The 15,403-nt window shown below is 41.0% G+C and overlaps 1 protein-coding gene across 1 annotated transcript; it reads left to right on the top strand.

Annotated features, from left to right (window-relative positions):
- The first annotated feature begins 2,664 nt into the window (after positions 1-2,664).
- On the top strand, positions 2,665-13,408 carry SMNDC1 (survival motor neuron domain containing 1). The gene is made up of 6 exons (XM_082054642.1): positions 2,665-2,828; positions 3,486-3,605; positions 7,461-7,603; positions 9,533-9,694; positions 10,807-10,960; positions 11,667-13,408. Exons 2-6 carry the CDS (start codon positions 3,486-3,488, stop codon positions 11,802-11,804), a joined length of 717 nt encoding a protein of 238 aa, XP_081910768.1. The 5' UTR covers positions 2,665-2,828; the 3' UTR covers positions 11,805-13,408.
- The last annotated feature ends 1,995 nt before the right edge of the window (positions 13,409-15,403 follow it).

Genomic DNA, 15,403 nt, shown 5'->3' with positions numbered 1-15,403 from the left:
GTAGACGAGGAAATGTGATAAATTCCAGTAACATGGTACCAGTTACTTTGTAATAATGATATTGCTGTGGTGTAACTTTATAGCCTGTAAGAAATATGGCTTAATTCTATGAATACACTGTAATACTGCACTACAATGCATAAACATCTCATAAAAAAGTAAAGGTTTATGAGGAGATACAGTTCTGGCAGATATTCTGCTGCCCACAAATACGTAGAAAGTACTGGATGCAGCTAGAAACATTCAGATACGGCCCAAACATACCCGAACTTGCCTTGATCTCCTAACAGATACAGAAAGAACAAAATCTTGACATCAGATTGATATATATTGTTTTAAATAGTGCTAATGTGCTATTATGCAGATATTCCTCCAAGCACCAACCATCTCATGAACTGGAAAATATATTGTTTGAAAATGTTAACCTGTAAGACAGGAGGAAGTCACGCTTATACTGTGTTATTCCTCAATATAGTATAAAACAGCTTCTTTAGTCAAACAAACAAAAAATCTCTGCTTTTGGGTGATGGCAGTTTTAAGGATGCAAATAATGAGAACTTCCAACTTGAGTTAAAGAGCAGTGGTTTGAAGATCCATCTTGTCTTCCTATATGTAGCAGCACATACTGGAATGACAACGTGTTGAAACAGCTGGCTAATGGGCTGAAGAAACCAAGAGAAAACAAAACTAACCAACCAAAAAACAAAACAAAACCAAAACAAAGGAGAACAAACCAAACTCTTAAAAGGTAATTGCACCTTTAGCTTCCAGTCAATTGGGCATAGTAGACATTGCGATGTTTTTATGTTTCGAGTACTTCATACTACCTTTCTTTCAAATTAGTTACATGTTGCAATGCAGTCACCTCCTCTTCTTCCTTTATAAGCTTAATAGATTGGGCACTTCAGTGTTTCACTGCTAGAAAGGCACTTTCTCCAGCCACCGAATCATGTTGGTGGCTCTGGTTAGAAGTCTGCAGATGCCACAACACTCCAGAACCAGATATACTCTTTCAGTATTAACTCTCATCAAAACTTTTACAGAAATACTTCCTGTCCTCGTTCCTGCTGATGCAACCACAGAAATGTTCTCTTCTTTGCTGTTGTTGCCTCTGGGGACACTTCAGGTGTCCTCAGTCCCTCTCTGTCACTTCAGTCCTGCACATATGGCCTATACCTCTTGTTCTGAGAGGTGAAGTTGAAAGTGATTGTACTAATGTGCATTTTAACTCATAAATACACTCAGTCATTAGGGTTGCTCTGTATCAATAAATTTCTATGTCTTTTCAACAGTCATTGATCTGTCCATGAACTCTTACCAGAAGATGTTTTCTATATCTATTTCTAGGCCATTAATAAAAATACTAGAAAGATGCTACTGTTGTTTTCTTAGTTGTTACAGTTGGTCTCATCAATCAGTCTGCAAAAGGCGTCCAATAATTTCTGTATTTTAATTACCAAATCATACACCAAGATACAGAAAATGAGTTTTATCTTCAGTCAGGATATCCTCTGAGGGTATAAACCAAGTGTCACAGAACACAGTAGATATATTTCTCCCTTAATATGTAAACAAACCCAAGGAGTCCAAGTGAGGTCACTTTCCTGTGAAGCCACGCAAGCTGTGACTGCGAGGGACAGGATGTTCGCAGGAGACGCTGATCCTCCTGGTAATACCAAGAAACTTCTTGGGTGCCCACTCAATTCACCCGGCCCACAGGCTCAAGGCCAAATTAATTACTGGATTTCCAGCAGGAAATAGTTTTTCCTTCCTGTGACAGGCTTGAAGAAGCCACTGAGCTTTTCCTGCCCCTTTCCTCTCCTATTGTAGGCTCAAATACCGAAAGTTACTCTAAGTTGTTTGGCAGGAAGTTTTGCATGGTTTTAATTATCACTGAAGCAGCCAGAAAGTCCCGTGTTCGAGAGTGCAAAAATAAATACATAAAGGATGAATGTCACAAGGATGGAGCCAGGCTCTTCTCAGTGACAACCGGTGACAGGAAAAGGGGCAATGGGTGCAAATTGGAATGCAGGAAGTTCCACTTAAATATGAGAAGAAACTTCTCAGTGAGGGTGACAGAACACAGAATGTTAGAGATTGGAAGGGACCTCAAAAGCTCACCCAGTCCAACCCCCACACCAGAGCAGAAACACCTAGATGAGGTTACACAGGAATGTGTCCAGGGGGGATTGAATGTCTCCAGAGTAGGAGACTCCACAACCTCCCTGGGCAGCCTGGTCCAGGCTCTGTTACCCTCACTGAGAAGACGTTTCTTCTCATACATAAGTGGAACCTCCTGTGTTCCAGTTTGTACCCATTGCCCCTTGTCCTACCATTGGCTGTTACCGCGAAGAGCCTAGCTCCATCCTCGTGACACTCACCCTTTACATACTGATAAACACTAACGAGCTCTCCCCTGAGCCTCCCCCAGACACACCGCACCGCACCGCACCACACCGCACACCGCACACCGCACACCGCACCGCTCACAACCCCCTCACGCGCTCCCCGCGCGCCTGCGCGCTCCCCGCAGCCTCGCGAGGCTGCACGGGCAACTCCCCCCGGCCCCGCTGAGCCCCGCACGTGACCCGAAGGCCGCGTGATCTGGCTGAGGCGCTCGGCCAACCAGCGCCGCGCGCCGGGAGCACGTGACCGGACGGGGTGTGGGGGAGGCTCTCGCGAGCGCCGGCGCGCGCTCGGCCTTTGCCCCGCCCCCGCCCCCGCTCCCGGTCTGCGGCGAAGGAGACGGAACCGCCGCGGCCCGACGGGATCCAGAGCGGCGCCGTTCGCCCGCCCCCGGCCGGCACGGGCCCCGCACGCCCGCCGAGGTGAGAGCCGGCGGCTGCTCGCCGCCCTGCTGGCTCGCGCTCCGCCGCCCGGCGGCCTCATCCGGCTACGCTTTGGCGTAGCCTGGATCTAGGCCTCGGCTTAGGCCTGAGCCTGGGCCTGTCCGCCGGGCCCAGGCCGCCTGCCGAGCCGTTCCGCCGCACCCGAGCCGCCCGGCTCGGGCCGACAAGGGACGGGTGGCCCAGGAATGGGCTCGCCGGCCCTGATGCCGGGCGGTTGGGTCCCAGGAGGATTTCGCTGCTGCGAACGTGAAGGAGACCGTGGCTTGGGGCAGCCGGAGGGGAAAAGCCGCAGTGCGCGGCAGTTCTGTAAAGACGTGGGTGATTCCGAGGGTGCTTGAAGGCTGTGCTGCCCGTGTACTGTAAGTGATACGTTTTCCCAGTGCACACAGGCGCATGTCTAAGCTTTCTGTTTTATATACTGCTCGGGAGTAGTTGTACAGTACAAAACTAAGGTAAGTGGCTATCTTTAGTCAAATAGTGAGTTACTGAAAGTTAGTGAGTTGTGTTTTTAATACTTCAGTAGCAGCTTTTCGTGTTATTTATTGATCAGTTCCACTTTACTTGCTCCACAGGAGCTGATTAAAAAGCAGCAAGGCTGTTGGTTTTATCTTTTGTGTGTGTGAATGTTTCTTGCAGATGTCAGAAGACCTTGCTAAGCAGTTAGCTAGCTACAAAGCTCAGCTTCAGCAGGTTGAGGCTGCCTTATCTGGAAATGCAGAAAATGAAGATTTACTAAAACTGAAGAAAGACTTACAGGTGAGAACTTGAGGGTATGAGCAGTTGAAACTTTAGGGTGTTTTGCGAGTGTATCAGCTTTCCTGAATGTTTGCATTGCAGTAAAAATATATGCTTTGTGGTTTATTACTTTCTTTTTTGCGTATTTTGATACAGTTATGGTAGGGATGGTTTGCAAAAACACAAAATGTGGCCTATTTTAAACTTATCATGTAGATTAGTGAAAAAGATGTACTAATTTATATAGCAAACTGATCTGCTAAAAACTTAGCCAGAGTGATGAAAGATATGCCAGTGCTGTCTTGACTGTCTCTTTTATTGTTTTTTTTTAAAGCATTTCTCAGAAAACAATGTTTTTTTTTGTTGGTTTTACTATGCTGAAGCCTGATGATTTGGCTTAACATTATAACTTTCTGCTTATTTTTGAGTTGTCAAATCATTTGATCGAGAATCTGTTTGTTTGTTACTTGGATTTGCAATGATAAAAGCTTTAGAGTGTAGTTCAATATTCCTTGTACATCTAAGCCTTGATGGTGTTAAGGTTTTTCTATAAGAAAGGAAAAGAGTCGTATTCTTCATTTACCATCTGCGTTTTTTTTTAAACATTTGAGAACATACCGCATTCTTAAGAGCTAAAAGTAATTTCTGGTCCTTAAGGTATTGTTTGGTGACAGGAAGACCACTAGCCTAATTTTAAGCTGATAAGTGGTCTCTTAGATTTTTGAGCATATAAAGACACATTGGCATATAAATACGAAACCAGCAGTACTGTTAAAATTTATCATGAGAGTGCAAGATGCTGCTTCATTTCTGTTGTGGATTGCTTTAGCTTCTGGATCTAAAAACATATCAAACTACCCAGAGTTAGTAACCACTGTTTTTATGGAAATAACAGCAATAAAAATGATGCTTCAACCAAAGTGCGAGTAGTGCCTCAAATCAGTGATCTTTAGAATTCCTTTTAAATTACAAAGGCTTTGTGCCCACAAGGCACTTTATAGATCATCTTAATGTCCTTTGTTGTACACTGTTAAAAGCATGTGTATATTTTTATATTTTTAAAATGCACAGCAAAACCCATATGGGATGATATTTCCGATACCAACACGACCTCGGCTTTGATATGCAGAGATCATTGATGTGAAAGGACAACTTGCAAACTTTTTAATAAAAGCTTTCTGCACAGAATGGGGAAGATCTTTACACTTTCGTCCCCAAAAGGTTTGCTATCCATATGTTCCACCTTGAAAATGACATAATGTTTTGCAGACTTAATATATGCCAACCTAATGATTGTAAAAATGGGTTCGATGCTTCAGTGTCCCAACTAAATAGCTTTTTCTCTGTTCAAAAAGATTGTTACTATGTAATTGAAACATTTTTTCTATCAGAAATAGTGATGCACTAGTGCATTTGGTATACTTAGTTTATTCCTGAGTAAAAGGTTAAATAAATATTAGAAGTCTTTCTAAATATGTAGCTTTTCCCTTTTTGTTTCACTGAAGTGCTTTTAGGACGGTGTCCGTGCACCCAAGGACCCAACTTACCTTTGCATCAAATAGAATTGATGGCAGCTGTCATCTTCTGTAATTGGAGATTATATCTGTGGGTGTTGTGTTCTGGAGTGTAGAGCTTTGTCTGGCTTTGTAAAGACCAGTTGGTCAGGAAAAGCCTTGGCAAGCTCTAACTAGTATTCTCTGCGGGTCACACCTTTGGGTCACGGGATGTGGCAGCAGGCCATGCTGTTCAGCCCATGTGGCTGTACTGAGCTGCTGTAGCAGTCTAACACATGCTCACAAATTTTATTTGAATGGGTTATTCCATTAAAGACTTTAGAACTGTCCCATGGGTTGCAATAAAATTACTGTTTCTATTCTGCATGATTAGCACTATGATATGTAGATATCAGATAAAGATGTTTACCAAAAGTTTGCTATTTATAGCCTGGTATGTATGTGGCTTTTATCAAATTCAAAGAATCCTTGTTAGAAACTATTCACATTTGAGTTCTACAATAAGCCATCTATGGATGTGGCAAGAACAGGTCAACAGTTTCGTATTACTGGCAGTCAACATAGCTGAAACACACTTTCAGGTTGCTTGTGCCTGATGCGTTGTGTTTGACCTGCCAAGATAAGATACCTTTTCCAAACTGTGCTGCCTCTTGGGTTTTCAGAATACAGCTGTCTATGTGTTGAGGAATAGTTTGGGGTTTTGCATCCGGGAGGGGAAAATTAGGCTAATGCTAGATGTTCTGCAGGACGCTTTCAAATTAGGTAGCTCGATCAAAATCTGTTCTGGTTCAGCTGTAGTTTTACGGAAAATGGAGATTTAAGTAGTAGAAGTAATTGTAAGGATGTTTCAGTGCTTACAGTTGCTACTGATTGTGCTTACTGTTGCCCTTATTAACTAGTAGCTCCTCTAAAACAAAGAACAGAACTTTTGTTAGGAAGGTGGTAGAAATTCAGACATTAGCAGCTGCAACAGAAGCGTAATGTTCGGCCATACATGCCAGTTGTATAGTTTATCAGACAGAAATGCACATCAGCTTGTTTTATTAACATTTGGCAGTTGCTGAGGATCCTGTAGGTTCTTGAGGAATAAAGAAGAGCTGCTTTACTGTTTTGTCCCAAGCTAGTCTTTGTGTGCCCACAGCTGAACTGGGATGTGAAACCATGAGGAAGGTTCAGGCTTTGCTGAGCATCAACTGAACATTGTTTATCTGTAGCTTTACCTTAATTTTAATAGTTGCTGTTAGTTAGGAGAGTGACAATAGTTCATGGTGAGATACTCAAATAACTGGAGAGTTTTTCTTTTTAAGGACTGCAGAGTTGCTTTCCCTTATACAGAAAGTTTAAATGGCATTTTAGGTGCTGACTCCTCTTTAACAGTAGTGAAAAACAATGGTCTTGATTGCACAGAATAAAAATGTAACATTGGCAGGAAGCTGGGGAGGGGCTTTTGCATGTTCCTGTCTGTGAATGAATAGTATTTAAAGGAACTGTAAAAAAGTTGTGATTTTGTTATTTGTCTTGTTGTATTAGCAGGGGGGTGCCTGACCTGAAAACTTGAGATCAGTGAATTCAGAGGAAAACAAACACTTATATCGAAATGACTTAAATAAATAAATTTCTTTACCATGCACCTGAGTGCCTTCTGTAAATGAGAGGGCTTGACAGAGTGGCAGTCTTGGAAGGAACTCTTCCACACTGGCTCTGGGTGCTTCACATATTTTTGAGTAAACTGATAAATGTTTAATCACTAAGAAATGCTGCAATTATACTGGTAGTTGTTGTGTGGTTTAGACATTACTATATATAATGTAGCCAGTCCCAAATGGGAAGGGATGGGAATAAACTGCCCAGCTAGAGAGAGAATAGAAGCGTTATGTCCCTTCATGTTTTGTCTTCAGAGCACTGTCCTGCTGAACACTTGCTCTGACACGTGTGTTGTGATTATTTTTTTTAATTAATTTTTTTTTTTTTTGGTTAATAAGCAACATCCCATGCAGCCTCGTGTACAGTCACTGTTGATTTTTTTTTTTTTTGTCTTTTTATTGGAGGCTGGCTGTGGTTATGGATAAATTAATGTAGAAAGAAATGCTGTGAAAATAATAGGCTACTTCTTGAAATTTTGAGGAGGGCATGGGTAACTTCACTACAATGCAGTGAGGACCATACATATTTCTGTCTGCTTTGGCAATGAATGAGTTTAGTTAAATGATCAAAAAACCAAACCAAAGTTGGTCCACTTTACATCAGCTATGAATTTAATATTGTAACTTCAAAAAAAACCAAACCAGTAAGCTTGGGGTAAAAATATGTATGGTAAGAGAGTCTGAAAAATTATTCTTTGTGGGTTTTTTGTCTTTTATAGGAAGTCATAGAATTAACCAAAGATCTCCTTTCAACACAACCTTCGGAAACTCTTGCAAGTTCTGACAGTTCTGCTTCTGCTCTGCCCAGTCACTCCTGGAAGGTTGGGGACAGGTGTATGGCAATATGGAGTGAGGATGGACAGTAAGTGTAGAAAACTTCTCTAACAGTTACATGAAATAGTTCAATGGTAAGAGACTTTCATTCAGTTTGAACTGCCTCTAGGGTGACTAAAAGCAAAAAGAAATTAAGAAATAAATATGATAGTAGGTATTCTGGTACAGGCTTTATTAAAGGTCAGTATTTTAGAAAAAAACAGAGAGATGTGGAGTCACTTTCCAGAAATGCCCTGTTTGTCACTAGCCTTATAAAAGTAGGGTAGCTTTGGTAAATTACCATTTGCTCATGTAATACATGGCAGACTTTCATGAATTGACCTGTCAGAGCAGTCTTTCCTAAAGGTTTCAGGATGTATAATTCATAATTTGTCATTGCATTCATATATATGTAATTGATTGCTATCAAGAAAAATCCTTGCTGTATTTCAGTTTGTGCCTCTAACTGGCAATTATTTTTTATATTGTAAATGCTGGTTTTTGGCTATGAAGTTACTAGCTGTATAAGGTAAATACGGAATTAATCAACCTTTTGGTTTTAATCTCCATTACATTAGCCTGTGAAGTTCTGGGAACCCAAGCAGATCATTCTGACTTCATAATCTTTGAAATAAACATTCTAAAATTACTGTCCATACTGCAAAAATGTCTAACTGTTGCAACTTTTAAAAAATTACTATTTATGCAGGACTAATATCCCAATCATTCTCACTTAGAGAGAAACTCTATTCAACGAATGTGGTTTTATTAACAATGTAGTAACCACACAGAGATTTTGGTGTAGCTATTCATGTCCTAGGTAGAAAATAAACCTAAATGTGAACAGTTTTTCTGTCACAGATTATTAATAAGTAAAATACTTTTGTGTAAGAACTTAAAAATGGAATTTTACTGTATTAGGTCACCATTGGTTCATTCTTCTTGCTCTGATCGCTGGGTTAGAGAACCAGAGCTTGGGGAAGAGTGTGCCAGAGTGTCCACTGAAGTGGATCTTATTGGACTTAAATGTATTGCCTTTTTTTTTTAATCCTTTACTTCCTCTGCAACGTTTCTAAAGTGAGCAGTGTTTCATGAAGAGCTAGCTAGAGATGAATACTTTTTACCTCATGCAGTTTGGGTTTCCATGTATTTTCATCTAGCTGAACTCAAGATTTTGTCGGCCCACTAGAATAGCAAAAGAAATTAATTTAGTGAATGTGAACTGGATTATTGTCTATGAAACGGCTCATTTTATTCCTCTGTTTGCTTTAGATGTATCCTTCTGCTCTGAATTTAGACTCATTTATTTTAAATATTTTTGGAAATGTCGCTTGTCTTTTTTTCCCCTTTCCCATTATGAGGTCAGTTCAACCAAAGTGTTTCGTACACATAAATATGAAATTGACTGATTTCTGCTAAAATTTCAAAATTGCTATTTTAAATCAATAAGAAAACTTAATTTTGAAGAGGGAATCTTTTGAAAGCTTCAGGGTTTTTTTGTTTGTTTGTTTTTCATATGGAGAAAAACAGAACTAAAGCTTTGCTCTTGTGAACTAACGTCTTCCAAAACTACTCGGTGAATTCCCTGACAGCTGTGTGCTGTGAATGCAGTGTTCTATGGGGTTTTTTGTTTGTTTGTTGCTTTGTTTGTTTTTCCAATCCCATGACCTGCCAGAACTAGAACCAAATCAGGATATCTAATTAGATTGGCCCCAGCATTAATCATTAGTCCTGATAACTGTGAGGCCTTTGCTTCTTGATGCTAACGGTCAAATACAGCAGCTTCCAGTCTTTGTACTTGTTCCTCTTTGACCTTAAGAAAATAATCTCTTGGTTTGATTTGTGTGTTGACCCTGAAAATGAAGGCTGATATTTGCAAATTTTTTACTTGATGCCATTAGCTGGCTGACAGTGTAGGTGTTGAAAGGCTGAGTATTAAAGCTTTACTCACATGCTTACAGCCATGATATCTTTACAGGTGTTATGAAGCTGAGATTGAAGAAATAGATGAGGAGAATGGAACAGCTGCGATCACATTTGCTGGGTATGGCAACGCTGAAGTTACACCTCTGTTCAACCTCAAGCCTGTGGAGGAGGGAAGAAAAGCAAAAGAGGACAGTGGCAACAAACCTATGTCCAAGTAAGCAACACACAGGCTAAGTCTGAAAGCTGCTTTGTGGTTTTTCTGGGTTTTTGTTTGTTTTTCCTCCCACAGCTATAAAAATTTGTTAATGAAATAGAATGTATCTTTTTTTTAAATTTTATATCTCTTTAATATCTTCATGTGTGCTTGAAAAAGGATCTTAAATCAATCTAGCATATAATGTTTGGTAGATTATTGTGGCCGATATCATGTGTGTTATGTATCCTGGCAAGATAACATGATAGCATAATCTGAGTAAAACAAAGTCTATCTCGAGGTATAAAGTATGTAAGCAGTAGATGAAAAAAATGTGTACTCTTTCCTTGAGAGCAGAGAGCCTGCAAGTTTCAGCCCAGATTGAGTGCAGGCTGTTCTCAGAGCTGTGGTTTGGCTAACAACAGGAACAGGTATACTCACCAGCACAAAGGGCCTCTGCCCCCTCCCTGTGTTGGGACAGCTGTGTTGACCCCATTGCAGGGCAGGTGTGCTGTACACACTATCCTGTGTCTAACACAGGAAGGTATTTTTAAGGGCTGAGACCATTTTTTTTTGGAGTGGGGAAAAAAGGCGATATGATTTGAGTTCATTATAGGCAAGGTTCCCAAAGGGATTTCTCTGAGGGGCACTGCATAGATCAACTCCTTGAACTTCCTTATCTTTACTAAAGTAACTCATCTTTGTTCTTTTCCTCGCATTCCTGTCCAATACTTGGTAGCATGAGAGTCTTGCAGACCTCCAGAAAAGTTTGGGCTTTTCACTCGAATGGGCTATTCAAATTTTCCAAACCCTAGATGTTTCTAAAACGTAGAAGTGCTGATAGGTACCTTTTATGTTTCAGAAGCGAATTGCTTGCAGTCCCATGGGTTGCTGTGTTTGGCATGGTCTCAATCAGGTGGTGGTTGCTGTTATTACGCCCACATATTTAAAAGCAACATAATGCTTATGCATGGAAAAACTTTATTTTTTTATTCTTAGAAGTGGAGGATATTTACAAGCTTTGTTTAGTCATTTACTCACGGAAAACTATTGTGCTTGTCTGTCTTAGAGGGGTTTTAGTTTCTTACAGGAAAAGGCACAAACATAAAATGTCTTTTTTTTCTTCTCTCCAGAAAAGAGATGATAGCCCAGCAACGAGAGTATAAAAAGAAGAAAGCTTTGAAAAAAGCTCAGAGGATTAAAGAACTTGAACAGGAAAGAGAGGACCAGAAAGTCAAGTGGCAACAGTTTAACAACAGAGCCTATTCTAAAAACAAAAAAGGCCAGGTTGGTTTGACTTTTGTCTGTATGGGAGTAACAAGGAGGTGTAGAATTCTGTGCAGTACTTTGGGAGAGAGGAGAAAGTGGTTTTAAGGGGAGTTCATTGGGATTCTGAAGTGTGCAATGTGGTTATTTTGTACAGGTGAAAGGCCTGGTTTTGTGCTCATCTTTAGAGGCTGAGCGTGTGCTCAGCTCACTGTTAGTTGCCAGGTGGTGTTTGTTGGACCTTAGAACCTGAGGGCCTGTCTAATTCTCCAGGCCTGACTTCTTGCTGTGTTTATGACCTGTCAGACACAGCGCTAAACAATTGCCCTGGAATGGCAATAATAGTGCAAAAAAAGGTAGCAAGGACACTTTAAAGCCTTATTTCATTTTTATCATGGCTTGACCAAGAGCTGCTGGACAGTGTGGGAAACTTCAGGCTTCTTTATGAACTATTATTAGATATCATCTTATGAAGAAAGTGAATTTTATTATTGGCCTGACCCAAAGTTCTGAGTACTGCAGTCACATCCAGTACTTGGGTACCTGGAAGTTCCCAGCTCTGTTGTCTCACTTGCTGGTAACATGAGCTGGCCCTTAGAAAGTGCACCTGTCGGTAGAATAAGAAGGTGAGTGTATTGAAACACTTAAAATGGTAACAATTGCTTAGTTTTTTCTTAAGAGCCAGTTAGTAATTATTCAGAAATGGTGTTTTCCGTTTCATTTGCAGGTCAAGAGGAGTATTTTTGCTTCCCCCGAGAGCGTAACTGGCAAAGTTGGAGTTGGAACATGTGGAATTGCAGACAAACCTATGACACAATATCAAGATACCTCTAAATATAATGTCAGGCATTTGATGCCTCAGTAACAGAGGAAAAAGGTGGAGCTTCATCTCTGCAGGGCTTTACACTTATCTTTTTATCATTATATTTTTCTAAAAGTAAATTATTTGTTGGCACATAGGGAGTAGTCCATTTTGTCACCATCACTTTGGCTTCAGCTGATGTGAGCCTTAAATCTCCAGCTATTGATTTGACACCCCCCCCCCATCATTAAACTTTTTGTAGTTGCATTCAAATACATTCTGCAGGTAAAGGCTTTCATGAACTGCTGTTACCTGTCCCTCTGAAAGCAGTGGTTATCTGCACCTTTGATGTCTGGAATTTTCCATTCATACTAGTAGTGGAAGTTTGGTTTTTTTCCTTAAGAAAAGTGGTGGTAGGATAAAAATGGCACCTTAACAGCCCCTCTTGTTTCTGTAGTCCCAGTGCGAAGCTCAGCATTCCAGAGCTGCTGCAGCTCCGAGAGAGCACTAGACTCCATCACAGCTTATACGTCACGTGGAGTTGCTGAGAAGTTCTAAATTCCTCCCTTACAAATCCACTGAAGATCGATCTGTACAGCAGTTAATGGGGGCAGAGCATGGCCAGCAGGATCTTTACTACTAATGAGGATTCATGTGCTAGGAACAATAAATCTGGCTTTAATTGAAGTCTGAATTCCCTGTGTTACAAGTTAAGCAGAGGAGTTGCTGTTTTGTGTTGGTTTGCCTTTTTTTTTTAATACTCATTGAAATTTCATAGGAGGTTATTCAAATGTAACCAGAAACCCATAGGACACGCTATTTTGACTCGTTTCAAAGTAGAGAACCGTATTTAAAAATACCCACCCCTCCCCGAGAACAGAAATGGTTTGGACAGAAGCCATCATCTCCCCTCTTGCAGATGTTGCAGGTTTGATGGTACAGAGCTGGAGTGCAGGGAACAGCTTGTGTGGGCCACCCCCATCCCCTCACGCACAACTGCAGCACAACGGGTACAAAGGCCGAGATCCTGCTTAGTTGTGCATCAGTCCAGGTTTGCCTGAAGTTTCTGTCCTTAAACAAGTGACTGGCCCTAGTGTTACTGTCACTTCAGCCGTATTACAGTGCTGCTGAGCCCCTTCAAGTTTATTCAGGAAAGTGTAAAAGCTCTTGCTTTCTTGTATTTTATATGTGATCTGTTTTCCTCTGTTACTTGTCTCTCACGGTAGTGGTGCCATCTCTGACCCTGTAACGTGTTTAAAGAAGTTAATGGGTAGCCCTGTATACAATGTAGATATTATTTTTGTAAAATCTAGGGCTGAGTTAATGGACAAGAGTACATCAGCTATTTCCCCCATTAAAGGGTGTTTCTTGTCCGTTAACCCTGACCATTATTTCCCTGTATATTATGTTAATGTAGCTCATTCTGTAATTTGTTAACTAGATCAGGTCACGTCAGCAATTGTTGATGCACTGATTGGTGGAAATGTCCATCAGTTATCTGAGTCACAACTCAAGCTAAACTCTACAACTGGTAGTTTAGAATCCATACATAGAAAAAGGTTCTCCCTATAATGGGAGAAGATGATTTTTATGAATACAAAGTGTGTTAATTTCAGTTTTGTATGTTTTAACTTTTATTAAATAAAGTGTTTAAAATCTGCTGGATACATTTGACCAAGTTATGAAAAAGTAGTCATGGTGGGGGGCCAGTAAATGATCAGGAAGGCGGTAAGTATAGAATCTGCTGGATGGAATGTAGTACATGAAAGTGAATCAAGTCACTGCAAGACGAAGTGGATTTTGTGTAATTCCTCATCTTCACTGGTAGCAGGGACATTACATTTCCTTTTGCATAGAAAAGCTCTTAAGAATAAAATAATCTGACTCCATGGCTCTTTGAGAGGGAAATTTGTACTAGAGCCTGCACCCTAGAGCAACAACTGTGAGTAGTGACATTAAATAGGTGAACGTCTTGCAACAGTGACAGGGTGGGGAAGGTCACCTGGTGTCTTTCATGGACGGCTGTGACACAGAGATCCTGTCTCCCTTTCACTATCCAAAAGAAACATCTTCAAGTTTTCAGGAAGCCATGTGAGCTTTTCTTAACTCCACCTGTCTTTTCAAAAAGAAAATACAGACTTCTCCAATAGCTGGCATGCACTGCATGTGCTCAGCTTTTGATGTAATAAATACAATAAATGGTCCATCACAGGGCTATTTGTTCACTAGTCCTGAAGAGGACTAAAGGTGCAGTGAGTCAGTGGAACACAATGGGCACATCAGCCTCCCTTATGGTAACAGACAGTCCAGCCTGAGATAAAACTCGTGGGTGTCATGGACTTTGTCATTTTTGCTGAGCCTTTCCAAAAAAACTCAGCAAAACTGGTACACTTCTGTTTACTTACTGTTACCTCTTATAACCAGGGTTGCCTAATGAACTTAGCTGAGCTAACTCTGCTGTTGGGCACTGCAAAGAAATACTGAAAGTTTTGATACATATTTTTCTTAAATGCCTTACCTGGAATAGATAGTAACCCAGTAACAACAGAACATTTTGAAGACAACTTGAACTTACGTTCCGTTGACTTCTGGGCCTCTCGGCAGGCAGAATAAGTACAGTTAGTGATCTGCTAACGAACAACCTGATGAATCAACTTCACTGACATGTCAGAACTCCAGCCTGGAGCTGAAGGCCCTGCTATACAGACCACTCACAGGATTTCCTGTTGCAAAGCTATTACCTTTCTGCGCTGAACTCACCTCGCAACGGTTCTCTGCTCTGTACAGAACTGCAAAGCTTTCCCATAGTGGATGCTGACAAAAAATGTCTTGCTGTCACCTAGACTGGACGGTGTAACTTCCCAAAGAGAAGTAAGTTCTCTGTGAGCAATAACAGGGATGCTCAGTTTTAAACCCGACATTTTTAGCAGCCCTACGGAACAGGTATTCCCTAAGGTGGCGAGTACTGTTTTGTACAGTTGTCCACCAGTCCAGGACAGGAAAGAGCCTTTTTATTTCCCCATCAAGCCTTTCAGGAGGAGATCAAAACCAATTCATTGTTTTGAGACAAGTATTTTTGAAAAGGGGTCAAATGGCAGGAATTCCCTAGCCTGGGCTAAACCGAGCCCTAGCTACAGCACTGGTAGCCCAGCTGCAGCTACGAACTAGGTCTGTGCGCATTCTGACCAGCAACACAATGTTACAGCTACCATAAAAAGCCTTTAAATTCTTCGACACTGCAACATCCCTCAAGATCAAAATGAATCCTTGCTGGAACGCAGCCCTGCTGCAACGTTCAGGACCGCAATGAGGCTTAACAGACAACTCTTTAGTTTTAGTCATAGCAACAACCCAACAGAAACCCTAAATACTACATATTTCGTACCACAGCCGCAGTACCAATACCCATAGAATTGTCATCTCTTCTTCTGCCTAATAATTAAAGATCCTTCCTCTTCTCAGAAGGAAATGAGCAGGGAAGCAGGAGGTCAGTGCTGTGCATTATCCCCAACTAAACAACCTGCCTTTCTATAACAGATTGCTCCAAAGGAAAACAGTGTGTATGCAGACAACCGCTCTCATCTCTCATTCATCCTCCCAAACATCACTTAGATCTATTGGCCAATTTCAAGCAAATTTGACAGCAAATGAGTATTTTCTAA

The sequence above is a fragment of the Streptopelia decaocto genome, assembly GCF_964273445.1.
Source record: "Streptopelia decaocto genome assembly, chromosome: 5".
NCBI lineage: Eukaryota > Metazoa > Chordata > Aves > Columbiformes > Columbidae > Streptopelia > Streptopelia decaocto.
Note: the sequence above shows the minus strand (reverse complement) of the source record. Positions and strands in the feature narration are given on the sequence as shown.